Below are 27,157 nucleotides of genomic sequence, written 5' to 3'. Positions count from 1 at the left end.
CCTTACCAAAAATTTCAAGTTATTTATTGATATTATGTCATATCAATAAATATAATCGATATTGTTTTCGTAGATGAATAAAAATAAGCATGTTAGAGGCACTTCTGTTTGAATTATTTTAAAAAAAATGAATATTTAATCAACGAGAAGACAAAAGTTTAGGATACTAAGATTCAAAATTTAAAAATTTATTTATGGGAGTTGTTTAATAATTTGTTTATGCATTAAAAAAAAAAAAAAAAGTGAAAGAAGACATGAAATGATGATAGTTTTTGTCAATTTAGATAAAGAAAATGGTTGAAATATTAATAAATGAAGTTATCCTAAGATCTCTTGCTTACAACTCATACAAACACAACTAATCATTATATTATCATATATATATACATATATTTATATTTAAAATGGTTAGTAACAGTTTAAGCTCGTGACACCATGAGTTGGGACTACATCTGAATAAGAGTTATTTTGAGGATAGGATGACCAAGAAATGTTTAAAATAAATGAAAGTTACTTACATATACTAACAATGTACACCTTTTTGTTTGGTGGCTCAATCGTAAAAACTTTATGGTTTTGGAGCAATTTTATGTTGGGTGGTCTCTTAAGAATTTTCTTGAAATGCACGGGAATGAGAATGTGTTGACCTATGGGGATAAGCAAGAAATAGGTAACGTGACCCTGTTGCAGAAAAATACTAGAACCATCATATGTATATTGAGCGGGCCACATGGATTGAAAAAATATAAATTATTGACCAAATAAAGGCGGTTCTTCTCCGATCCCCATTAAACCTAATTAATCACAACAACTTAACATTCATTTAATTAAACCCTCAACTTTTCTTCCCTTTTTTTTTATATATATATTCTAATCACTACCCCTTTCAACTTTTTAACTTTTAGCTTCTAAATTATCATATTATATAAAAATATTCATTTTAAAAATTCATTCCATGTATACATATTCTGGGTTCATACTCGAAAAAAACTATTCACTGAACGTATAATTGTCTCTTAATAGTTAGTGGACACAAATTTGATGTGTACTTTCAGTATATCTCGACACAATTTTAAAACAAAATGTACGTAAACATAATAAAAATGTGTAGTAGGGTCAAATAATTGTTCCATGAGAAGTTGAAACGCCCGTAAACTAACTCGAACACTCAAAGAAAGGATCGAAACCATAATAAATTAAAATATATTGAACTCTCCGTAAAAAAAGGAGAACCTTTTTGAATTGTTTCCACCTTGATATCCTTTGCTTGTTAGTTAGGTGGGAGTGGAAGTCATGATGGGTTTGGTTAGCTATAGGTTATTGGAATCCACGAGCTTTCATTTGTTTTCAAAGCAAAGGGATAAGCTTTTCTAATTTATCTTCAAATTCTTGCCCTTTTGCTGCTTTCTCAAGTCTAATTTCAATGGAATTTGCTATACATATATATATATATATCACTTTGTACCTCTTCTTTGTCATGTTTTGAGGCTTACCCAGATGCTGTTTTGGGACATTTTGGAAGAAATAAGATTCTTTTTGGAAAAAGATTGTCACTTTAGATGTTTGAAAATGTAAAAAAAGTTTGGTTTTTTGAGCTAAAAACGACAATATGAGTGTGTGGAAATGTTTTAATTTGGATTCATAGATAATGTAAAGATTCTAAAGATGGATTCTATTCCTTGTGATAGCACTTACATCTCTTTTTACTCTTACTTTTCATCTTGTTTTTGTTTTGTGCTCTTCTTTTCTTGCCTTTAATTTGAAATGTCCTATGATTTTAACCCTCGTACAAATGTTTGTGCGTGGTTTTTCGATAGATTAGCTCCCGGGATTACTCAAATGTATATTGAGAAGATAATTGTTTGTGTAACGATGCATACCCAGAATTTAGAATTTGGATTCCACACCTGATAGTCCCGACATTCTCCTGCATCTCTTGTGATATGCCCGCATTACTTACTTCTCGCTTCTAAGAGTGAAGACTTTCTCCACAGACCAATTCGCCCCGACATTCTCCTGCATCTCTTGCAACATGGCCACGATACTTACTTCTCACTTCTAACTGTGAACACTATTCCCATAGACCAACACGAGTTCTTTCAGTATACTTTGTCATCACTCATGTTTCTTAATAAAATTTCTAGGAGGTCAACCAACATAAAATTGCTCCAAGAAAAACACGCTTAACTTTAGAGTTTTTATGATTGAACCACGAAAAGGAAGGTGCACATTGTTGGTATAAGTAATAACTTCCAATTCTTTTAAGTCTTTCTTAGTCATACTATCTTAACGATTGCTTTCATTCAGAAATGGTCTCGATTCATTCATGTATCTCTCATTTACTCGAATATCAAAGTTACGTCCCGTCAAGAATTATAGGTTATGTTGACATTATTCTAATAGCTTAAGAAACAAAACCAAGCCATCTTTTTTATGAAACATGGTCCAAAATGGTCCATTTTGAAAAGCTCTCTATGTCCTTAATTGGAACCCATGATGATACTCTTTCTTAATTGTCGTCCTCTCCTAACTACCAACCTAATCATAGCGGATATCTCTTAAATATTGATGGAAACAATTAAGCTAGTTCCAACCAGATCTAGTTGAGTTAGATTTAGATAATGTTAATTAAAACGATCTAGTTGTTCTTGACAAAGACGGGTAGTTTTAAAGCGTGTCGTTTTCCTATTATTTAATCCGACCTTAATCAGGTTCGTTGTAGGAGTGGTCCATGAAAACGTTGAAGGAATAAAAGAATAAGGGCAAAAGCAAAAGCAATGGAAGGAGATGGCCATGTGTTTTTGGCTTCAAATGTTGTATTATATTACACAAGAGAGGTAGCTTAGCTTGATGCATGTGCTAACTCAATTATATATTCATATTATTCTAAGATCATCAAGTTCTTCCAAATGGGTTTTCTTTTTTCTTTCAAATTCTTTCACTTTCATTTAGTAAGCTTAAAATGGCATTGATCAAAGCCAATAAGTTAGCTTAAAAGGGCTCAAAAAGTGACACTTCTAATCATTTCAAGCTCAAATTTTGGAGCTTTGGAGTGCCCCAAAACCCATCTCAAAAGACACCCCAAATGAAGTTAACCCAATAAGTTCTTAGTTCTCCCATTTGTTTATTCACAAAACCCTCCAATCATTCCCTCATAATAATGTTTCCAATTGAGTGCAAGGAGGAGATCGAAACATTCTTTTATAAGAGTGTGGAAACCACTCTCTAGTAGACGTGTTATAAAACCTCGAGGAAAAGCCTGAAAGGGAAGAACGCAAAGAGACAATATCTGCTAATAGTAAGTTTGGACTGTTACAAATGGAAACCACTCCCTAGTAGACGTGTTTCGAGGAAAAACGTGAAAGGGAAAAACCCAAAGAGACAAGATATGCTAACAGTGGGCTTGGACTGTCACAAATGGTGTAAGAGCCAGACATGAGGCGATGTGCCAACGAGGAAAGAGTCTCGAAGGGGTGAACATGAGACGGTGTGCCAACAAGGACGCCGGACCCCGAAGAGGATGGATTGGGGGGTCCCACGTCAATTAGAGAATGGAACGAGGTGGATTGGAAGGTCCCACTTCGATTAGAGAAAGAACGAGGTACCATTAATCTAACCCAAAAAAAAAAAAAAAAAAGCAAAAAAAGTGGAAACTTTCACACATGGGTAAGTGACTAAAGAGCAAAACTCTAAGTTCTTCCATAAAAGCTCAACCTTTGAGGTTCTTTTAGTTACTTTCATGGAGGACATCCATCCAACCCTAACTGACACGTAAGCAAATCAGAGCTGATATGTCACTCTCTGATTGGACAACCATAAGATCAAGAAAAAAAAAAAACAGGGCTGAGCTGTCAGTCTCTGATGGACAACCATAAGATCAAGAAAAAAACAGAGCTGAGCTGTCAGTCACTGATTGGAGAACCATAAGAACAAGAAGCAGCAGAGAGATGGGTTGCACGAAAGGAGTTAGTGGAAGCAAATGGAATGAGATTATTCTTTTGATGAAAACCCCAAAGAAAATACAAATCTGAGTCGGATGATAACTTTATTATGAACAAAAAGTAGATACCCTTCGCAGTTTCTGTGTATCTCTGTTTCTCTCTCTGTTTTCTTGTTTATATGTATAAGGCATAATTAATGCCTTCAGTTTGCTGTATTTCCCCTTCTTTTTCTTGTTCTTTCTCTCTTCTTTGCTTGTTTCAACAATGGCGGATCAATTCCCTTTGATTGAAGAACTCAAAAACATCATTCCTAAGGATATTTCATCATCTTCTTCGTCGTCTTTTGAAGAATTCGTCTCTGGATATTACTTTCATGGCGATCCAATTCTCTGGAGCTCCATAGCTCGAGCTTCGTGCTCTGAAAATGGTGATTCTAATGGTAATGATCAATCGAAATCCCCATCTTCTTCTTCTTCTTCTTCGTCGTCTTTTCGACTGTTTTCGAGCGAAAAATCTGAGATTTCTGGTGGGAATTTGATCGAAAACTTTCGAGGAATTCGAAAGTTTGAAAGTAATCTTCACCCAGATGGAGATGCGTTTGTTCCTGTGAATTTCTTGGAGGCTTCTCCGACTCTGTTTCAATCTCGAACAGATTCAACAAATTTGACTCTGTTTCTTCAAGAATCCGCCATTGTTGATCCGTCCCCTCGAAACCCATTTCAAATTCAAGCTCAAAATGGGCTCCAATGGCTGAAGAACAATCAGAATCAGAGCCAAGCAGCCGCCATTGCTGCTGTATCGTCAAGAAATTACAGCGATTTCTGGCTGGGAGCGACGAAGACGCAGCCGATGAAACAGAGTGGGAGAAAACAGGGGAATCACAAAACAGAGTCGACGGCGACGGCGGTTGGGAAGTTGTTTAGAGGCGTCCGGCAGCGGCACTGGGGGAAATGGGTGGCGGAGATTCGACTTCCAAGAAACCGGACGAGAGTCTGGCTCGGGACATTCGATACCGCCGTCGAAGCCGCCATAGCTTATGACACCGCCGCCTATATGCTGAGAGGGGAATTTGCACATTTAAATTTCCCCGACCAAAAACACCGCCTGAAATCCAATTCTCTCAATCGAACCACGGCGGCGCTGCTGGAAGCGAAGCTGAAAACGATCAGTCAAGAGAACACCAGTAGAAAAAAGACTGCCACCTCCTCTACCATCGCCGCGACTACCACCATACCCACCATTGATTCATCTTCTTCAGAGAAGAGATCCAACTTGAGCCAGAATCCGACGAGGATTTCGCCGGAAAACATGTCGGGGAACGGCGGCAACAATGGCGGATCTGAAACAGGGGAGTTGAAGAGAAACCCAGATGAAATATTTGAAATTGAACAACATCTTCAACTCAGCACAACGCCATCTTTGGACATGGATACGATTTGGGATGCTCTGTTAGTTTCTGATTCATAAATTTCTCTATCCCTTTTGGTTTTTATTATTTCTTTCACTGTTCTTCTCTACTCTATAGGAATCGTATGCAATCTTCTTCTTCAGTTCTTCGATTTTTCTAAATTCTTAATGATTTATTTGGAGGAACTTTTCTTTTCCTATATTTTTTTAAAACCCCGTATTGAATGGAGAGGAGAACGAAACATGTTCTTTATGAACGTGTGAAAACCTCTCTTAGCAAATGCGTTTTATAAACCTTGAATGGCAACAAGGAGGCTGAGCCCCAAACGGGGTGGACACAAGGTAATGTGACAGCGAGGAGGCTAAGCCCCAAAAGAGGTAATGTGGAGGCTGAGCCCCAAAAAGAGTGGACACAAGGTAATGTGCCAGCGAGGAGGCTGAGCCCCGAAGGGGTGGACACAAGACAATGTGCCAGTGAAGAGACTGAACTTCGAAGGGGAGTGGACACGAAGGGATGTGTTAGCAAGGACACTGACCCAAAAGGGAACGAAGCATTCTTATCCTTGGAATCACTCTCATTCAGATGTAGCCTCTGTATTCATGTACCCTCCTTTACATGAGTATCACAGTATAGATTTTCAATTGATACACTAATTAGTTTAAAATTCAAACTATATAAAACACGTATGCCTCAATACATTAGAGTGACTTACAAGCTGAGCTACCTTAGTCGACCTAAAATACACGAACCCATTAACTCAGATTGAATCAAACCGACACAATTTAGGTTTGTCTACCCAATCAAATACAAGGTCTTATAGAAGGGATAGGTGTTAGGGAGGAGGTGGGTTTCCCATTGCATATTGCTTGGTCCATTCTCTAGCAATCTTAGTGTAATTGAGCCAATGATCGAGGTACATTCTTGAAGCTTCATTAATGGAGCTTTCATCAGGTTCTGGGTTTGATAGAATTGAGCATATGGAAAGCATTAGTGTTTCAATGGTCAATGCTGGAGACCAATTGTCTGTCAATATATCGATCAAAATGGTTCCATCTTCTTGTATGTTCGGATGGAAGATCTGTTCAATCAAACACAAACAAAGTTGTTCAAATCTTCCAAATGAAAAATTATCCAAATTTTGAGCTGAATTTAAGTTTGGAATGTCGGGTTGCTTTCATATAAGAAACACCCAAATTCCCGACCTGAAGTGATTAGAATCTTTCGAGTGGGAAGAGTCAAGTTTGAATGTTGTTTTGCGACATCAAAAGAATTTATTCGTTATGTTTTCAACTTCGAAAAGTCGACTCACGAAATAGGTCTTCAGTTGATGGTATAATCTTAGAAGTCTAGCTCGAGATTTTTTCATCTCTGAAGACCAAGACCAGTACCATATCGAGAATTCTAATAGATTAATTATTTCATTTGCCCATTAAACACAAAATTTTATTCGAGAATTCTATTATACATAAATTTTAGATTAATTATTTTAAAGATTTAATTGAAATTATAAGAATTTAGATACAAGAAGTTAAAATTATGGAAAAATTCAGAAAATATAAGAAAAATAAGAAATGTAAATGACGAGAATAGACATAACTAACCTTGGTAAGAAACTTGATTAAGGGAGGGCTCAAGGGGTAGTTGGAGGGAAATTGAATGGAAAGGTGAAAAATACCGCCATCATAGCAAGAAAAGGCCGGCCCAATCACAACCCCTTCCCACCGTAAAATATCCGCTCCGACCGGCCCGAAGCTGCAGTGCGTCGCCGCCGCCTCGTTCATCGCTCTCAACTCGTTCTCAATCCGATACATCGCACTTGTTTTTTCTTCATTTCCACTCCCGTCCCCGCCATCTCCGTCGCTATTTCTACCAGGACGTGGCGGCGAAGCCTCTGGCTGTTTAAAGCCTTCGTCGGCGGCGGTCGGAATCGGCAGTTGCTGCGCAGGCATAGGCTGGCCGAAGTCGCCGTGGATGATCGGAACACGAGGCGGTGAATCCTCTGGCTGTTTAGAGACTTCGTCGACGATCGGAATCGGCAGTTGCTGCGGCGGATTTGGATGGCCGTAGTCGCCGTGGATGATCGGAACACGAGGCGGTGAATCCTCTGGCTGTTTAAAGACTTCGTCGACGATCGGAATCGGGAGTTGGTGCGCAGGCTTTGGCTGGGCGTAGTCGCCGTGGATGATCGGAAGAGGAGGCGGCGGCGGGGTGTGAAGGCGGTTGTAGACGGTGGAAGAGGAGGATTTTGTAGAGAAGCAACAGCAGAGAAGGGAAAGAACCATTGGCGGAGATAGATAGATTCGATCGGAATCGCGAAGGGAGGAATTGAGAAGAAGACCGAAAGGCTTAAAGAGAGAAAAGAAGGGTAGAAATAAACGTTGACTTGACTTGACTTCGAATTGGAAAATTCTGCAGGAAAAGGTGACGTGGTTCATTTTGATTGGCTTTCACTTTTCATTGCATTTACTACTAATATAATCAAATTACAATATTTTTTTTTTTATTTTAAGATTTTTTAAAAAATTAATGTATCTTAGTCGTTGAACAATCAATTTAATATTTATTTTACACCGAACATATTGATCAAATTCATTAAATTCGAACATTTCTCATAATAACTTGAAAATTATTAATCAATCTCATCGATGAGATGAGAGCCACCCTAATCAATCAGAAAAAGAGGAAGGGAAGGAACCACTGGAGATTCATCCAACTTTACATCTTCGGCTCGAAACTGCTATTGTGCTTATTGGGTCTATCAGCTACCTAAATAAATGATGATAAATGTCTCTCTATACTTATTTGGTCTATCAACTACCTAATTAAATAATGATATGTCATGACCCAAATTTTAAAAATGAGGTGTGACTTAGTGGAGTGTGTATGCATGAAAAACCCGAAAAAACCAACACAAATCATTTATTTCCTAAGAAGAAAGTTTATCAAATCATTTATTTCCACGTCTCTCAAACATGCCCCCTCTCAAATCGTAGAATCACGCATCTAAAAACGAAAATGTAGCAAGGATGAGTATAAAAGTTATACTCAATTGGTAACCTACTTGTAGGGTCTCATCGCATTCTAGGCTTAACAGATTCCCAAGGGCTCTAGGACTTTGATTCTAATCTTATCCCTTTAGGGTTATTATTCTAGTTCTTCGTCCTTTCATTTGAAATCCTGAGAATTCCTTAAGTCGAGCTATGAATGACTGGTGTCCCTCTACGAGGCAATACCTCATGCATGGCTCTATGAGGCTATATAGTGTCTTACCTGGGGTGAGCTGAAACCTCCTAGGTCCATAAAGTCAGTCACTCTCATTGGGGGGTGCGACCCCTCCCGACCCCTCATCCAACTCATCCAGCTAATGGGTTGTATGACGTGGGTCTCTCATTCCCTATGCAAAATGGCTAGGTTCAATCAAACTTCAATATATAAAATAAAATAAAAAAAAGAAAAAAGAAAACATGTTTCCCCCACAAAGCTATTGACATCGATCACACATCTAGCAGCCCAAGGATACTCCTAAGGTGGTTCGTAAGCCATGGTGGTCTAGTAGGCTCCTAGGGGAAAGAAAATAAACATACATGCTCAACAGAACACTCAAAGTAAAGGTAATAACATTCATGAAGCACCCAGAGCACAAATCACAAATTCTCATCCTTATTTCAACATGAAATAAACATTCATAAAGCGTAAAACATAAAACATACTAGCATTATATACGTCATGCTTCCATGCTCTAAATTTTCTAATCACCTAGGTTCATTTCATGGTAAAACTAACTACCAAAGGTAAATATTCTAGCATGCATGCATCCCAATCAAATCCTACCTAAATTCAGTGGGGTGACTTACATGATTGACGCGTGCCCTTCGTTCAGCATCCAAACCTGGATAGGGAGGTTAACTAGTAGGAAACAAAGTAGGGAATGAAGGATCCAGTTGAAATGTTGAACAAAAGGCAACCAAAATTTCTTCCCAAAACAAAAGAGATTCTTTACAAGTAATGGAAGGTTAGAAGAAATGAATGGTGGTAAGCTAGAGACAATGAATGGAATGGTGGTAAGCTAGCTACTATCTTAATCTTCTATAATGGCTGTTGTTGTTGGCTCTGCTTCTTCCTTTGCTGCCTCCATCATTATCAACGAATCCCCCACAAAAACTTCCTTATCTTCTATAATGTCTCTTCTTGTTGCTTCTGTTCCTTCATTTGTCGCCTCCATCATTACCACCGAATCCCCGGCGAAAACCTCCTTATCTTCTACAATGGCTGCGGTTGTTGGTTCTGGTTCTTCATTTGCCACCTCCATCATTACCACCGAATCCCCCGCGAAAACCTCCTTATCTTCTATAATGGCTGCTGTTGTTGGTTCTGGTTCTTCATTTTCCGCCTCCACCATTACCATCGAATCTCCGGCAAAAACTTCCTTATCTTCTATAATGGTTGTAGCTGTTGGTTGTGGTTCTTCATTTGCAGCCTCCACCATTACCATCGAACCCCCGGCGAAAACTTCCTTATCTTCTATAATGGTTGTAGCTGTTGGTTGTGGTTCTTCATTTGCAGCCACCACCATTACCATCGAATCCCTGGCGAAAACTTCCTTATCTTCTACAATGGCTGTTGCTGTTGGTTCTGGTTCTGGTTCTTCATTTGCCACATCCACCATTACCACTGAATGCCCGGCGAAAACTTCCTTATCGTCCTTGACCGTGCTACTCTCTTGTATAATGGCTGTTGTTGTTGGTTCTGGTCTAGTCTCGCAGCGTTCCTCCTCAGCCAAGACGTTAACATCCACATTGCCAACTCCTTGAGGTGCTGCTGCACCTTCTTCCTCATCCTCGTCCTCGTCCTCTTCCTCTTCTTCCTCCTCCTCCTTATCTTCAACATAAATTGTATCATTATACGGCATATGAGGATGTTCGCCACCCTCGGTTTCTTCGTTTTTGTCAGCAGCATAGACCATATTCAGGTCTGTCCCAGGAAGAAGCTGCTGTAATGGCACTGCATGACTGATGATTTGGCCTGTCCTCAGCTTCTCTCTGTAATTCTCCATCTCAATTCTGTATCGTTCTTTATCTTTCATAGCTTTCTCCTGATAAACCTGCAAGTAAAGAAAAAACTATCAACACCGGCTGTGACAGATTACCAAATGTGACAGATTCTAAACTAAAGAGGTATTGCAAATCCTTACTGTTTTTTCAGACTCATTAAGTTTATTCCAAAGCTCACCAATCATTCTGCTTATCTCCCTGTCCTTCCCTGGATGTAATGGTTTGAGTCTAGCATGCTGCTCGGCGAAGAAGAAATTGTAGCCACTTCTATTCGGCTTTGGATGAGCTGGATCCCTTCGTTTGATCTCGGATTTCTTCCTCCGGCGACGGCGCTGAGCATTTGGTGTAGTGGAGGTAGTACCATCTTTGGTGAAAACACTACCAGGCTGGAACACTTGTTGAGCAGGTTGCTCTGGAGGAGTCATATAAAGCACACCTTTTAGCTTCTCATTTCCTACAGTAACAGTAACGAGATATCCGCTTTCAAATTTTCCATCAATGACTCCAACCACCGGAAACCCTCCCGCTGGTGGTACCGAACTCGGAGCAACTGTAAGTTGAAAAGAGTTATCCGTTTATGAATCAGAGAAACTAAGTGTACTTATATGGCATATCATACGAACTCGTAAAGAAGACACCTGCTGGAAGTTCGGTTGCAGTAGTCTGCGGCTGCTGCTGGGGTGCTGGCCGATTGGATGGCGGCAACATAGAGGTCATCGTCCCTTGTGTCGGAATTGGCACTGCACTTGGGGTTGGAGAGGAATCTGAAAGATTGTTATGTTAGAATATGGCATGCTCTTCAGGAAAAAGAAGGGTGCTCTATTTTAACAAAGGGTACCAGAAACTTTTGGTGTCCATCCCACGGCTTTAAAGAAGTAAATCTGTTCAAAATGATGAATTAATGAGAGATAATACTTCCTCAGCACAAAAGATGCATTGGTGGCTGTCGAAGGAAATTTGAAAACTGAAGTTACTTCTTTCCATCTTCTCTCTCTTATAACCTGCCAAATTTTCAACAGATGTTAACTAGAACGATTCAACTTTTATCCATTCACCCAACGAGCTATGCATGAGATTCTGTGAGATCCCACGTCAATTTGAGAGAGAAACAAAGCATTCTTTATAAAGGTGTGAAAACCTCTCCCTAACAGACTACGTAGAGAAACAAAGCATTCTTTATAAAGGTGTGAAAACCTCTCCCTAGCAGACGCGTTTGAGGGAAAGCTCGAAAGAAAAATCCCAAAGAAGACAATATCTACTAGCAGTGGGCTTGGACTGTTACAAGTGGTATAGAGCTAGGTTCCACCGGTGTACCAACGAGAATGCTAAGCTCCGAAGGTGGGTGGACACTGAGCAGTGTGCCATCGAGGACGTTGAGCCTCAAAGGGAGTGGACACTGAGCGGTGTGCGAGCGAGGACGCTGGGCCTTGAAGGGGGGTAGACACCGAGCAGTGTGCTAGCGAGGAAGTTGAGCCCCTAAAGGGTGGATTGTGAGATCTCAAATCAATTAGAGAGAGGAACGAAACATTCTTTTAGAACCCAAGCCCTTTTTTCAGAAAGGATTATAGCATCAAAACTGATCACTTGAAGAGTAAAAAACCACAGCCTTCTAAAGATATTCAACAATCATACAAATGAACGAAAAAGCTGGAAATAGACTCAAATAAACACCTTATATATGCCCTCTAAATATCAATCATCAAGTTTCAGAAATGAAAATATTGATCACAATATTCATAGCAAGTCTATTTTACCTTCTCAAGGCCACCACGAGCAGTGACCTCCACGAAAAGCCGATGCAGGTCCAGTTCTTTCCCACCAATAATGGGGATCCTGCATTTGGGAGGTAAAAGTGAAACATAAGAAGTGCATGAACTTGTTTGAAAAATCTTTCAAACAAGCAAAATCATACATTACTTCCATGTCAAGACCAGGAATACAAGGCAGGTAAAAGAGGAGATTTTGAAGAAAAGTACATGAACTTGGTTCCCATAATAGAATGGAGCTTTTCCAAGGACGCCATAAAGAGCTTGGGATCGGCTATGAGATCCTCATACGTCGTTTGCGGTGGCGGGTATGGAACACAGTTAGAAGGAGCTTCAACCACGGCCAGTTGCTTCCCCCCAGCAGAAGAAGTCGATGTCATGGTCAACTCCTTCTTGCTATCCCAGCCTGCTTCAGTTCTTTCCTCTTCTACCATCAACCGATCAACTCTGCAAGCACATATCTCACAGTGTTATAAACAAAATTTGAAGACAACACTACAGCAATAAAAGGTTGAACAAATCTCAAATGAGAGGCCTTTTGAATCATAATGATGTTAGAAACTAAGGTGGAAGTAGAAATGGAGAGTGTGTGATACTTACATCTGATTAATTCAATTGTAATGGGTACATGTGAAAAATGATGAAATAAATGAATCTACCCCAAATCCCCATGCCTAAAGTTGGGAAAAGATATGAACCATTGGCTGTCTAAAGGTTTTGAACGACAAGAAACCCCCAAAATGTATAGTAATTGTGCTCATTCTTAAGGGCAGAAACGCTAATGTATTATACACCAAGCCCACCGCTAGCAGATATTATCCTCTCTGAGCTTTCTCTTTCAGCATTCCCCTCAAAGTTTTTAAAACGCGTCTACTAAGGAAATATTTCCACTCACTTATAAAGAATGCTTCATTCTCCTCCTCAACCGATGTGGGATCTCACAATCCACCCTCCTTCGGGCCCAGCATCGGCACTCGTTCCCTTCTCCAATTGATGTGGGAACCCCTCCCCCCTCCAATCCACCCCCTTTGGAGTCCAGCATCTTTACTGGTACACCGTCTCGTGTCCACCCCCTTTGAGGCTCAGCCTCCTCATTGGCACATCGCCCGATGTCTAGCTCTGATACCATTAATAACCGCTCAAGCCCACCACAAGCAGATATTGTCCTCTGGGCTTTCCCTTTCAGGCTTTCCCTCAACGTTTTTAAAACACATCTTCTAGGAAGAGGTTTCCACACCCTTATAACGAATGTTTCATTCATCTCCCAACCAATGTGGAATCACGTTTATAATGAATGTCATAGGCTAACAAAATGAACAGATGCAACAATGATATGCCCCAAATGGATGGAGAACTATCAGTGACTTCTATTCAGTCTACCTCACATCCAAGAAGTATCAATAGCCGTTGAGTATGCAATGTTATTTACTCGTTCCACAATGAAAGCTGAAGAATGCCCTGAGAATATGGGTATTATATACTTGAACCATTAAACCATACAATACCAACAGCAAGGCAGCTCACAGGAAGGTTTTTAAACCAATAGAGAAAATCAGAGAGAGACATGTATAAACAGCTTTGATTCTTCTCCTCCAGTCACCAAGATAATCTTCCCACAATTCCCTTTATATAGCATACAAACAGAAACTTCATGGAGATTCATAACCCATGCAAAGATTGAATTAACTATACATCGCATGCAAAGATTCATAAATGGCCAAAAACAACAGAAACCTCAAGGAAATTAGAAGTTTAGAACTGAGATAACAAGAAACACCACAACTACCTGAACAGATGAAATAACTCCAAGTAATAAGGTAGGCATTCAAGGACCCAAAAAAGAAAATGGCTCAGCAGCAAAGCTGCCACAGCCATGAATTGATCTCAGAGAACCAAGGGGGCTGAACCCAAGGAACTAGAAAAAAGAAGCTAGAAAAAGGAGGCTAAGAGAAGCGCCATTGCAATAAATCCCTCTCACAGGGAAAGTTTCAGGCCTAGTACAGAGCTATTGACGTTTCCCTGACATTCCAAAGATATCTAATGGGTATTAAACAATTGTCTCCTCTATATTGACAAAGCCAAAAAGCACTTTTCCTTCTTCTTCTTCTTCTTCTTTTCTTCTTTTCTTCTTCTTCTTCTCCCTATTTCCCCATTATCTGACACCATATCAGATTTCAAAACTTGCAGATTTCTCAAGAAACCATTCATTAAAATAAAGAAACCCCACATTGAAAAACACGAATCAGAGTAGAAATTAATGGTTACTAAATCCGTGTTCGAACAGTGTATTATTGAAATGAATTATGAAAATGCAAAATGCAAACAATCCAGATGATGAAATGACAAAATAAACAGTCGTTTTTTAAAAAAAAATTCATGAAAGGATACTTACTTTAGAGATAAAGAGAAGAAAAGATGAATTGAAAATTCATAAATGCCCAAAAAAAGAAAAGAATAGAAAGATTATGAAAAAGAAGAAAGGATTAGAACTAACCATAACCAGTGCTAATTAAGAGGACATTGATGCGATAGAAAACCAAGAACAAGAAGTAACCGAGAGCATTGGATGAAGGAGAAGGGCAAATTAGGAATTGAAAAATACGGAAGTTATGGAGGAAAATGAGGAATACGTTATGGCGGGGCGTTCGGGTTCGTTCTTCATCCTCAAAACTGTTATTAATTGTATTTATAACCTTTTTTTTTCGGTTTTTTTCTTTTAAATTTCATTATTTTGGTATTTACTTTATTATTTCATTTTTTTCAACTACATACTAAAAAAAATTAATTCAAATTTTTTTTAATGATTTAATGGTTTTTTTTTAATTTGTGAAATAATATTAAATATAGTTTTTAAAAGAATTTTTATAGTGATAATAAATGTAAAATTAAGAGGACCACATTTATTGAGTTTTTTTTTTTTTTTTTTTTTTTTTTAATATTGGTCGAGAGGAAATTAGTATTTTTTTTTAAGGTTCAAATTCGATAGAAAAATATATATTATCATCTAAAATGGAATGTTTTTATTTTTATTAATATGGTGAAATAAAAAAATAATTGAAATTTTATTTTGTAAAAAAATAGTTTTTGAAGTTGAATTTTTCGAAATTATGTTTTTTTATATTTTTTATAATACGAAAAATTTCGAGATGGTAATATACGAGACTGTTTCTTTGTCAAGTATCACACTAGCATCGAGTTCTTCTCGAACGTTTCGATTAGGGAGGTCGGCTCAAGGTTGATGAGTTCACCCTGAGAATTTGGGCCCTTGTAACCTTTGGGCCTTTTCTCAGTCCACCCATCAAAGCCCAGTGGGCCTACCCACGAAAGCCCTTTTCTTTATTATCGGTTCAAATTTGGTTTTTATTTTTAATTTCATGTTCATATATTTAGAGTAATTGATTAGAGATTTTCAACTTTTTTTTAAAATTAAATTTTCAATAAATTGGGTGAATATTATTATTATTATTATTATTTATCTTTCTTATAATTAAATATTTCATTGAATTAAAAATTTATTTTTTTAAATGGGTTTGACCAAACTTTTGAAATGATAATAAAAAAATAAATATTAATTTATTATAAAAAAATTTTAAATCATCGATGAATGTCGTGTATTTTATATCAGTTGAGTTATGCTCATTCTAACTATAAAAGTATTTGAGTATCTGAGTCAAATTTTTTTTTTTTTATAACTTTATCTCATCTAGGTCGTAAATTTAAAATCATTGATAAGATCTATTTTATTTGAGTGATTGAAATCTTAATTTATGTCTTAAAGACATTCCATCAACAAAATAATCTAAATTTTATTTTTCCTCAAAATGGTTTTTGATTATTTTAAGATTTTTAGATATTTTAGATCTAAAAGTCTTATTTTTTAATAAATATTTTAGATCAAGTTCTGAGTCACAATGATTTGGAATGAAATCGTCTTGATTTGAGGGTTTAGCGTTTGTGGTCCATGAGTTTTTATATCTACAACGTTTACGAGAGTTCTTAGATCTAATTGAGTATGATTTTTATGTCAAAATTATTTTTAAAAAATTAAAAAAATTACGATGATTTGATAGAAGATAAGTTAATAAAAATGATGATTGTATAAGAGAAACAAAAAAAGAGAAGGTTTAGGGATATCAAATGGATTGATTTTTTCATACAAAATTCCAACAATATCTTTTTTTATGTCTGCACGAGGAACAGCATTGTTGTCTTCTTGTTCCTTTTGTGTTTAAATTTCAACGCTACAAAACCCTAAAAGTTGAATACAACCACTCACAAAAGGACTTCAAAAATAATTATAAATCATAAAAGGATCATTGTGGAAACTATTGTAAATGGTGGAAAACCAAAAACCCACCTTTTTTATTTTTCACGAACGCACCAAAATTCGAAACCGTGGCAACAATCGTTGAATGAATATCACCTAATTGAACAACTTACGAGCACATAGACAACAACATTGTCTATCGGATTTTCACAAATTACCCTCACCGATACTTGACTCACGGCTTAAGCATCGATCACGGTAATTTGCAAGCACATTTCAATCCCGTTCTTCTGAAGATATACAAAATTCGAAAAAATAAGTAGCTAGCACAAATGGGCAACAATCGTTGAATGAGTATTACCTACTTAAGCAACTTACGAGCGTATAGAAAAACATCATTTTTTTTTTTTTTTTTTTTTTTTACATCTCTAGCTTTTGTTATCAATAGTTTAACATGTAATTTATGTCAACCACTTTGAAGCTTTCTTTAATCAAGTATCTAAGAATAATATTAAATTTGAAAATAAATTAAATTTCAAACTCATTTGGTGGGAAAATTAAATTTATATTAATAAATATCCAAAAAGAAAAAATGGGTAAAAATAATATTTTAAAATTTTGTAATTGAAACATTTGGTTGAACAGTTAAACCTACCCTTCTAAAATTTAAAAAAAAATTAATTAATTAATTAATTAATTAACGATGATAAAAAATAAAATTTATAAATAGTAACTTTCAATTCTTTTATGTAAAAGTCAAATAACTAAATCATTACTATATATATTATAAATAAAAAATGGATAGAAATTAAAAAAAAAAATCTTATAAAATAATATATTATATATTTAAGATATTTTTTATTTTTAAGTTTAGTGGAGGGATAATTAATTTATAATATAACTATTATTTAATTATTTTCTTTTTAACCATGGTTATTTTATTTGGGAAAAGGACAAAAATTAACAAAGGTTGGTTGAAGGGATTTCATCTCCTTCCCACTAAAGAGAGTAAAGACAAATGTGTTTTTAAAATTAAATAATATATTTTGCTTAAAAAAGAATTTAAAAAATGCATTTATTTTTATTATATTATTAAATACAAAGAGTAGGTAACCCAACTCCAACTTTCAACCAACATAAAGCAAAAGCAATTGTGAACTTATAAAATAAATGCTTCAAAAATAAAATAAAAAATTATTTTTCTTTTCAATAAAATTACTTTTTAATTAAAATATAATTAATTTAAGCATTCTCACGTTACGAGACTATTAACGAACGTGGAGTTGACGACGATACGTAACGAGCAAAAGCGGATAATATCTACTAGCGGTGAGCTTGGGATATTACAGCCACATTACTGCTTCTCGCTCCTAAAACCAAAAGTTTCAATTATTTTACGTCTTCCTCAATCATTCTATTTTCATGATCGCTCTAATTTAGATGTGATTGATGTACTCTTTCTTTGAACGAGCCCTAATCACTACCCTCCCTAAGTGATCAAAATTAGACACGTGTCAACTCGATTTACGTTTAAAACCCGAACACAATAGATAACAACGGGACATAATATCTCTTAGTTTTGCTTTTAATTCATGTATATTTTAAATATTTGTTCGTTCGTCAAGTTATGCTTAATTTATTATTTATATTAAATAATTTCCATATTGTTTCTCGTGAAAAATTGTTGCATTAATTAATATAAATATTATTAAATGTATAGAATTTTGTCACGCTGTTTGAACATTCTCCCACAAATCATTGAAATTAAATATAAAAATTGAATGAAATAATTAAACAATAAAAAACAGAACTTTACGCGTAGCTTTGATTTGTATTTTATGAGCCAAACTTTGGTATATAATTATTTTAAATAATGGTTGGAGGGACTGTGACAGTTAGAATGAAGGCTGACAGTCAGGATCCACGCAATGAACGGTTGTGGTTGGACCGTGATTAACGTGACTGTACATGCAGGGGGGATAAGTTTCTGACAGCCGGGTAATCCGCCATTATTTAGTCAGCCGTTTTGGACCGGACCGCTTTCCCATGTGGACCGTCTTCCTTTGACTTTTACTTTCCTTAAAATTAAAAGCTTGTCATGATGATTTAAATTGTTTTTAAATAATACTTATTAAATAGTTCGAGCTACTCCAATTCCACGTCATTATCTTTAAATTTTTATTTTTTAAGAAAATAATATTAGATTACTTAAAACGGTTTTATTTTTTAAATTTGGTTAATAATTCAAATATTTCATTAAAATCGCGTGAGGAAATAAACCGATTCTTCAAAAATAAAACTAAAATTATTATGAAATAGAGTGTTCGAGCGTTTTATGTTCATTTAACGTGATTCTACTAATGTTGTACTCGACACGACACATAAGTTAAAATGCTAGTTTGATTGTGTCATTTAGATTGGCGTTTTCTCGACTTGATATATACTAACGCGTTTATTTCTTGATTCACTCTATCGAAAAAATAAAATTTTAAGTGTAATTATTTAATTAAAATGGAATGCGTATAAGTTTGGTAAAAAGAACAATGGCTCGGACACTTGTTTGTGAATAATTTTATGATCAGAATTTAGAGTCTAGATTCGGTATTTGATAGCCTCGATATTTTTCTATGACATAGTTACATTACTATCTCTCGATTTTAAATGTGAAGACTATACTCACAGAGGAACACGAGTTTAGAATTTGATATATATAATTATTATTTTTTTCGAAATAAAAGTTTTAATAATTCCTTTAAACTTTTAAAATAGTCTACAAAATACTTTTATAGTTTTAAAGGAAGGTTAGTTCTTTATTTAAAAAATATTATTGAAATTTTAATCGTATTTCAAAAATACTTTTGAACTTTAAAAAATTTCATTAATACCCTTCAATTTTTTAAAAAGTTAAAAAATATATGCTTAGTAATATATCTAAAAAATATCTATTAAATTTAAAAAATAGTATTAACATATTTTACCCTTATAAAAAAAGTTCAAAATTTTGTTACCATGAATATATAGATGAAAATCGATTACTTCCAAACTTTTAACGCTATTTTTTAAAAATTTTGAAGTTTTTAAAAAAATTAAGATGGTTAATAAAACTTTTGAAATAAAATATTTACCGCTGGTAAGATATTTTTTAACATTTCTTTTTTAAATTTAAGAGTTTATTTATTTTTTAATTTTTTTAATTTTTATAAAATTTTTAATGAAACTACAAAATTAAAAAATATTTTTTTAATTTGGCAAAAAAAAAAAAAAAAAAAAACTTAGAATTGAATAGAGGTGAGTTGTACAATTAAATTGAGCCATTAAGGAACATACCTTTTCTCCTAACAAACATGCCACACGTGGGAACATCTGCCAAATGGTGGACAGTAAAGGATTCAGTTTCCTTTTTTTTATTTTTATTATCTTTTTGGAAAAATAAAGACTATTATTCTGATAATTTAAAAAAAATAAATAAATTAAAAAGTGGGTTCTAATTTGGCTACTTGATGACATTCAACTCAACCATGCAACCAAACAACTTTTTATTAAAAAATTAAAAAAATTAAAAAAATTAAAAAATAAAACCCAAAATTAATACAAATATGCGAAAGTTCAAACCTTTCCTCCAAAACCTCCCTTCATGTCCACACTATCTCTTCCCTTTCTTCTTCTTCTTCTTCATCAAACATGAAACTGAACCGCCTCTGTTTCCTTAAACCGGCGGACTTCAACGAAGTCCAGCCGCTTGAACGTGAAGAGCTTCAAAAACCCAGTAATGAACAACAACAAAACAAACAGCATCGCAATCGAGATTGTTGGTCTCAATTTCAAGCCTTTCTCCGAGATTCCTTCTTCAAATTCCAAGACCTCAAAAGGGCTACTTCCTGTTGCTACGGCGGATCCACACAGTTGACGCCGTCCGTCGGTGGCGGCGGTGTGTTTCACGACACCGATGGAGTGCAGCTTTCTGAGAAAGTCGGCGGTGACAACCCCAGAATCTTCAGCTTTGCGGAGCTTTATATTGGAACCAAAGGGTTCTGTGCAGAGGAAATTCTTGGCAGTGGGGGATTTGGGAAAGTTTACAGAGCGAATTTGCCTAGTGATGGAACTCTGGTGGCTGTGAAATGTTTGGCTGAAAAAGGGGAGAAGTTTGAGAAGACGTTTGTGGCGGAGCTGGTGGCGGTGGCCCATCTCCGGCATCGGAATCTTGTTCGGCTTCGGGGGTGGTGTGTTCATGATGACCAGCTATTTCTTGTTTATGATTATATGCCTAACCGGAGCTTAGACAGAGCACTTTTCCGGCGGCCGGAGAACGGCGGGACGGATCTGAGCTGGAAACAGAGAGTGAAAATCGTGAGTGGCTTGGCTGCTGCTCTGTTCTATCTTCACGAGAAATTAGAGACTCAGATCATTCATAGAGATGTTAAAACCAGCAACGTGATGCTTGATTCCAATTATAACGCTAGGCTTGGTGATTTCGGATTGGCAAGGTGGTTAGAACATGAACTTGAGTACCAATACAGGATGCCATCGATGGGCCACCACCAGTTCCGACTGGTCGAAACCACCAAAATAGGCGGCACAATTGGGTATCTCCCACCGGAGAGTTTCCAGAAAAGAAGCATTGCCACTGCAAAATCTGATGTTTTCAGCTTTGGAATTGTGGTTCTTGAGGTGATCTCTGGGCGGCGGGCAGTGGACCTTACATGTCCTGATGATCAGATTATCTTGCTCGATTGGATTCGAAAGCTCTCCGACGACGGTACGCTGCTGCTCGCCGGTGATAGCCGGCTGCCAGATGGGTCTTATAACCTGATTGAAATGGAGCGTTTGATCCATTTGGGTCTTCTCTGTACACTCCATAGCCCACAGTATAGGCCAAGTATGAAATGGGTTGTGGAAGCATTTTCCGGTGGTCTGATGGGGAATTTGCCGGCTCTTCCGTCGTTTCAGTCTCATCCTCAGTACATTTCTCTGTCTTCCCCCACCGGTGGCAGTACAACTAGAAGCACTAGCAGCAGCATAACCACGGCGACAAGATCAGACACAACAACAATCACAGTTAATTGCTCAGATTTTGCATCAGCCAATGGAGAAACCATATATATGACTGCTGAGAATGGCATCAATAACAATTATACCAACAATTCTGATAGGTTTCTTGACAGATCAAAAACCATTCAAATGATTGAAACTCCAAGAGAAATATCATTCAAGGAGATTATTTCAGCCACCAATAACTTCTCCGATTCGCAGAGAGTGGCCGAGCTCGATTTCGGAACTGCCTACCATGGCTTCCTTGACAGCAGCCACCATGTTCTAGTGAAGCGGCTTGGAATGAAAACTTGTCCTGCGCTAAGGGAGAGATTCTCGAATGAACTCCTAAACTTAGGCCGGCTTCGCCATAGAAACTTGATTCAGCTTCGTGGGTGGTGCACAGAACAAGGGGAGATGCTTGTGGTGTATGATTATTCAGCTGACCGTCTCTTGAGCCACCTGCTTTTCCACCATGACAAAGGAGCTTTACAATGGTGCCATAGATACAACATTATCAAATCTCTGGCTTCTGCAATTCTGTATCTTCATGAGGAATGGGATGAACAAGTCATCCACAGGAACATCACTTCATCAGCTGTTATACTAGATCCTGATCTTAACCCAAGGCTGAGTTCTTTCGCTCTTGCAGAATTCCTAACAAGAAACGAGCACGGCAATCATCACGTAACCATAGATAAAAGCAAATCAGCTCGCGGGATTTTCGGGTACATGTCGCCGGAGTATCTAGACTCTGGAGATGCTGTCGCGACAGCTGATATATACAGCTTTGGTGTAGTGGTGCTCGAGGTGGTAACGGGACAAATGGCCGTTGATTTTCGTCGTCCAGAGGTATTGCTAGTGTGGAAGGTCCATGAATTCCTCTCCCGGAAAAGACCACTGGAAGAATTAGCGGATATAAGACTGGATGGAGATTACAACCACCAAGAACTGATGAGACTGCTGAGATTAGGAATCACTTGCACTCATTCAAACCCAGATTCAAGACCAAAAATGAGGCAGATAGTTAAAATACTAGACGGAAATGACCAATGCTTCTCTAAAGAACAAAGAATGGAAAGCATAGAAGGTTGGAAACAGAGAAATGCAACTTCTCTGTCACTGGTTAAGAGGATCCAAGCTCTGGGAATACAGTGAAAAACTCTCTCTTCTTTCTCTTTCTCTCTCTCTTTGATCTCTACACAGAGTTCTTGTTCATATTTTGTAATGTAGATAACAGTCAAGTATGTCTTTTGATGTTCCATTTTGAGTATCAAGGTAGCAGTCAATTGTGTTCTTCTTGCACGTCCACAGCCTTAGACCAATAGCCTTTTCCAATCTAATCATTGAAATGCAATAAAAAAACGGGAAACTATCCATACTTGGTTCTAAATAATGGCAGCATAATCAATAAAAGGCTCTTCTGCCTTTTTAACTCGCATGATTACCACACAGGCATTTCATCGAACATCTTGAGTACAAAAGTCATGATGTCAGAATTCAGTCTTACACACTCAAAACAATTCAGAAAACAAACAGTAAATAATGCAAAGTTCATTAGAGAATTGATGTATTCATAGAGTTCATATCAAAATGCAAGCGAATCGAGAGTAACCAAGATCAGAAAATTTACTCAAAACTGCATAAAAGGTCAGAAAGTGGAAGTAGAACAAAAACCTGCCGCCCCATGAATCTTCAGAGGCCATTGACGGTTGAAAAGAGAGATTTAGGAATCGTACAAAAAGCCTGACGTTTTCTTGATTGACCAGCGTCAGATAAATGAATACACAAAGAAAAGTCGTGGGGTTTCTATAGATGCCATTTGAATTTCAACTCTCAAAACCAAATCCAGCTGAATTTTACCTTCTGGGTTTTGATTTCTTCAAACATGTTCCTACCAAATTTGATCAAACGTGAAATTGGCCGAACTGAGCCGATTTCAAATCTTTGAGGGTAAATTGTCAAATTTGGAAGATTTTTTTATGCCCAAACATTCAATTTTGCCTACATGTTCTTAATAATCATTTGATACCATTAGAAAATTATTATATATATAATGAACAAGGAAATGTATTTTAACTCGTCACCATTGATTTTATCTTTTTTATTTTTCATGTTTATTTAATTAATATTATTTTTGTGTCACATCGTTAAATCGTCATTGAATATTTAAATAATAACATTTTATGAATCTCAAATTTAAAATTTATATGTCAAATATATTTATGAGTCAAATCTTTATAATTATAAGAATTATTAATTAGAGTGATCAAATTATTAGGTAAAATTATAAATTTAATCATGCAGAGTCCTATTTAATTTATTTATCTAAAATAATTGTTTAATTTTAATATATATAATAGTATATTAGTTAGGTTTTTGCCAATGAAAATTAGTGATAAAACGATATTTCCAACGTGTATATTCAATTTTGAGAATAAAGAAAAATTGACTAAGAATTGTATTTAAGAAAAAAAAAATTGACTATTAATTTTTATTTTTTTTGCCGAATTTTATTTTAGAATATTATAAGATAAATATTAGACCAAGTCCAAATAATTATTCAACGCTAATTCTCCCGAATTTGTGAAAGGGAAAAAAAAATTCAAAATGAACAATTTTTAAATTTAAAAATATTATTATATTTTATATTTAATTAAATTATAATGAGTAAAAAATAAAATTACTGTGTGGGTGGGTCTATGAGCGTGGTTATTTTGTTAAAATTTTATATAATGGAACTTGAAATATAGGGATAAATTTGTAATTGCATTAACTAGAATACAAATTGCAAAAGGTGTAATTTGCACTTTTTCTTTGTGGGCCAATTTCATGTTAAATTATTGATACAATCAGAATTAATTTGATTCATATGAGTACGTCAACTATTTATTGGTGGTTTAATATTTTTATTTAGGAGATGATAAGAAGTTAAATTGACAGGACAAACCGGAGATTTGAGCCTTTTACAGGACAAAGAATATGAGTTCATGACATTCCCCTAAAACGGCTGTATGGCTTCAGATTCAATTAATATATATCTCTCTTATACTCGGGTGTCACATTACTTCTTATCTTATCTTTAACATTTATAGGATTACATTTGATTATGTATTAAATGTTTAAATATGAATTTAAAATTTATTTTTATTGGATGTTGAGTAATTATATTAGACTTCCAACCCAAACAACCAATAAAAACAAAAAGGCCATTGCTTTGAGTGCTTACCAACTCTAAAACCCACTTTTCCAACCCTCAAATCCCAATCAATCTTTTCATGTTTCCCCATATTCTTAATTAAAACATATTATTAAATTTAATACTGATATTAAAAAGGAAAAAGTTTTTAAAACAAATAATAAATAAATAAAGGATGAGAGTAAGTGAAAATGGATTATTCAACTTCCAAACACCTCATTAAACTCGATTACAAACATAAAATATTCCCAACGCAACTCAAAAGAGTAAACAGTCGAACCCAAACCTCTATTTTCCAGTTGGGTTAGGTTAAGTTGTCGAGTTGTTCTTTACATTAATACTAAAATATCATAAATCTCAAATACCAATCCTCATAAGTCAGAACACATCATTGGTTTGGTTGGGTAAGATCGTAACCCTACTTGGAGGTAGGTCGGGTTAACCCGGTTCTTATTTTCTAGTTTACCCCACACTGAAAAGACCATTTTTTAGCTTTAGCTTGAGAAAACAACTGCTGAGGAGTTCGTTCAGACATGATCAAATGCACAACCAAGTAATCAAACATGTTTTGGTTTGGAACAAACAGGCATGATGAATCCACTAACATAACATAAATTATCATAAACTTAAACTAAACTGAAGAATTCTAGAAGCATACAAAGAGTATCATTGTCTACTAATAGTGATGAGTATTACCAAAATTGAAGAAAGTAACTGTTTCCGAAGTCGAAAACACAAAATTAGTATTTGATAGGAGCAATGACTTCAAGTTGGGGTCCAAGCTTCTCCTCCGCAACCTTCTCAGCTTTAATTCTCAGCTTATTTAGCTGTTTCTTTTTCTCATATGCAGCCTGAGCTCTTTCCTTCCTCTTCCTCTCAAGCTCCTGCATTCGAATAAGATATCAATATTCAAGAACTTACCTTCTAAATCACGGGTAAATCATCGGGTGGAATCGATAGATGAAGGGCGGGACAAGGAGAAAGGACGGGCCAAATATAACTAACAATCTCCCGCCACTAAGATATTTGCTTAACCCAACTATGGTTATACGTGCTTCAAGTCATAATTAAGGTTGAAAAGTAGGGCGGACCCAAACGGGGTGAATTGGGAAGTCCCACATTGATTGGAGAAGGGGACAAGTGCAGTGAAGACACGGACCCCAAAGAGGGTGGATTGTGAGATCCCACGTCAGTTGGGGAAGAGAACAAAGCATTCTTTATAAGGGTGTGAAAAACTCTCCATAGCAGACGCGCGTTTTAAAAATCTTGATGGGAAAGGTCGTTACAGTTGGTTTAGCCCCTTTATCATGATCTAATGGTTTCCCCACTAAGATATTTGCTTAATCCAACTACATAACCAGGACATACGTGCTTCAATTCATAATTAAGTTCAAAGTTGTATGATCAAAACAATACTAGAAATTGAAGATCACCAGGAAGAAGCGAATTTAAAACCTATGACAAAACAATAAAATAGGTGAACAAATGAAACCCACCAAGCAAGATTAGCATACATAACTCAGCCCAACAAGCAGCAAAATGAACTCGTAGAAACATTCACAATGAAATTTATTTAAGACATAGCTGACTAATTTCAATACAGATAATATTCTCACCTTGATAGTATCATAATGATTCCATCCCACCTCGGAAGAGAGTCTGCCCAACAAGCAGTACTTATGTCCGGCTTGAAGCCTCAAAACCCTGAATTGCCAAAGAAATGTAACCAATTTGTAAATATACGATCTTACAATCAGACTAAAAAAAACACCAAAACATAAACCCACAAATCACAGCTTACTTAAGAGCATCAGGGATGACCATTCTCTTTATCTTATCATACGGAGGAGGAACACCCTCGTATGCCTTTAAACGGGCAAGAGCCGCCGCACCACGCTTAGTCTTATGGGGAATCATCCTACAAAACCCAAAACCCAAATCAAAACCCCAGTCGGAATATTCATTCCCAATCGTGAAGAACCAAATCGAAAATATATAAAATGATTAAGAAAAGAGCAAAACAATACCCACGAATGGTGCGCCAGAGGATCTTAGCGGGGGCACGGAAGTGAATGGGGCCGTGAGAGGGCTTGGTGTTCATGCGCTTCCTCAAGAAACGCATGTACTTCATCTTTTGGCGGACTAATCCACCGGAAATGCAGATCTCCTCGCATCGGACAACGACAACTTTCTGTCCATTGAGAAGCTCTTTGGCGATAATGGAAGAAAGCCTTCCCAACATATGATGCCTTGCGTCGACGACGACGCGCTTGGCGCAGATACCGGAACCGGACACCATCTTCTCTGTGCAATAACTCCCGAGCGGCCGGAATTCGTCTTCTTTACTTGGGAGGACTGAATTGCTAGGGTTTTATTGTAAGGGTTGCATTACGGCCTCATTCTTATTGGGTCTCTCAATTTGGACCTATTTTTTCATAGGCTTTTCATTCTTATCGGGCCTCCCATTTTAAGCCTATTTTTCACAGGCTTTTCATTC

At 36.5% G+C, this 27,157-nt stretch overlaps 5 protein-coding genes across 9 annotated transcripts; 2 read left to right on the top strand and 3 right to left on the bottom strand.

Annotated features, from left to right (window-relative positions):
- Positions 1–3,961: 3,961 nt before the first annotated feature.
- On the top strand, positions 3,962–5,498 carry LOC111778941 (ethylene-responsive transcription factor ERF062-like). Its single transcript, XM_023658955.2, has one exon. The coding sequence runs from the start codon at positions 4,206–4,208 to the stop codon at positions 5,406–5,408; it is 1,203 nt and encodes a 400-aa protein (XP_023514723.2). The 5' UTR covers positions 3,962–4,205; the 3' UTR covers positions 5,409–5,498.
- Positions 5,499–6,002: 504 nt separating this feature from the next.
- On the bottom strand, positions 6,003–7,631 carry LOC111778197 (uncharacterized). Its single transcript, XM_023657887.2, has 2 exons — positions 6,951–7,631; positions 6,003–6,427 (listed from the first exon to the last, which is right to left on the bottom strand). The coding sequence occupies exons 1-2, from the start codon at positions 7,629–7,631 to the stop codon at positions 6,182–6,184; spliced, it is 927 nt and encodes a 308-aa protein (XP_023513655.2). The 3' UTR covers positions 6,003–6,181.
- Positions 7,632–9,298: 1,667 nt separating this feature from the next.
- On the bottom strand, positions 9,299–14,819 carry LOC111778229 (uncharacterized). Of its 5 annotated transcripts, XM_087118842.1 has the most exons (8): positions 14,661–14,819; positions 13,953–14,322; positions 12,377–12,613; positions 12,155–12,233; positions 11,239–11,401; positions 11,039–11,164; positions 10,541–10,950; positions 9,299–10,450 (listed from the first exon to the last, which is right to left on the bottom strand). In XM_087118842.1, exons 2-8 carry the CDS (start codon positions 14,039–14,041, stop codon positions 9,428–9,430), a joined length of 2,127 nt encoding a protein of 708 aa, XP_086974968.1. In that variant the 5' UTR covers positions 14,042–14,322; positions 14,661–14,819; the 3' UTR covers positions 9,299–9,427. The 5 variants fall into 5 exon arrangements, with proteins under 5 accessions (XP_086974968.1, XP_023513695.2, XP_023513696.2 ...); XM_023657927.2 differs by lacking the exon at positions 13,953–14,322; XM_023657928.2 differs by lacking the exons at positions 13,953–14,322; positions 14,661–14,819 and adding an exon at positions 13,547–13,936.
- Positions 14,820–19,939: 5,120 nt separating this feature from the next.
- Positions 19,940–22,766, top strand: LOC111779388 (receptor like protein kinase S.2-like). The gene has a single exon (XM_023659552.2). It carries the CDS (start codon positions 20,115–20,117, stop codon positions 22,617–22,619), a length of 2,505 nt encoding a protein of 834 aa, XP_023515320.2. The 5' UTR covers positions 19,940–20,114; the 3' UTR covers positions 22,620–22,766.
- A 2,483-nt stretch (positions 22,767–25,249) lies between these two features.
- Positions 25,250–27,018, bottom strand: LOC111779386 (large ribosomal subunit protein uL13w). The gene is made up of 4 exons (XM_023659550.2): positions 26,688–27,018; positions 26,462–26,578; positions 26,277–26,364; positions 25,250–25,544 (listed from the first exon to the last, which is right to left on the bottom strand). The coding sequence occupies exons 1-4, from the start codon at positions 26,957–26,959 to the stop codon at positions 25,401–25,403; spliced, it is 621 nt and encodes a 206-aa protein (XP_023515318.1). The 5' UTR covers positions 26,960–27,018; the 3' UTR covers positions 25,250–25,400.
- Between the last annotated feature and the right edge of the window lie 139 nt (positions 27,019–27,157).

The sequence above is a fragment of the Cucurbita pepo genome, chromosome 17 (genome assembly GCF_057944985.1).
Source record: "Cucurbita pepo subsp. pepo isolate OVF chromosome 17, ASM5794498v1, whole genome shotgun sequence".
In the NCBI taxonomy this organism is placed as follows: Eukaryota; Viridiplantae; Streptophyta; class Magnoliopsida; order Cucurbitales; family Cucurbitaceae; genus Cucurbita; species Cucurbita pepo.
Note: the sequence above shows the minus strand (reverse complement) of the source record. Positions and strands in the feature narration are given on the sequence as shown.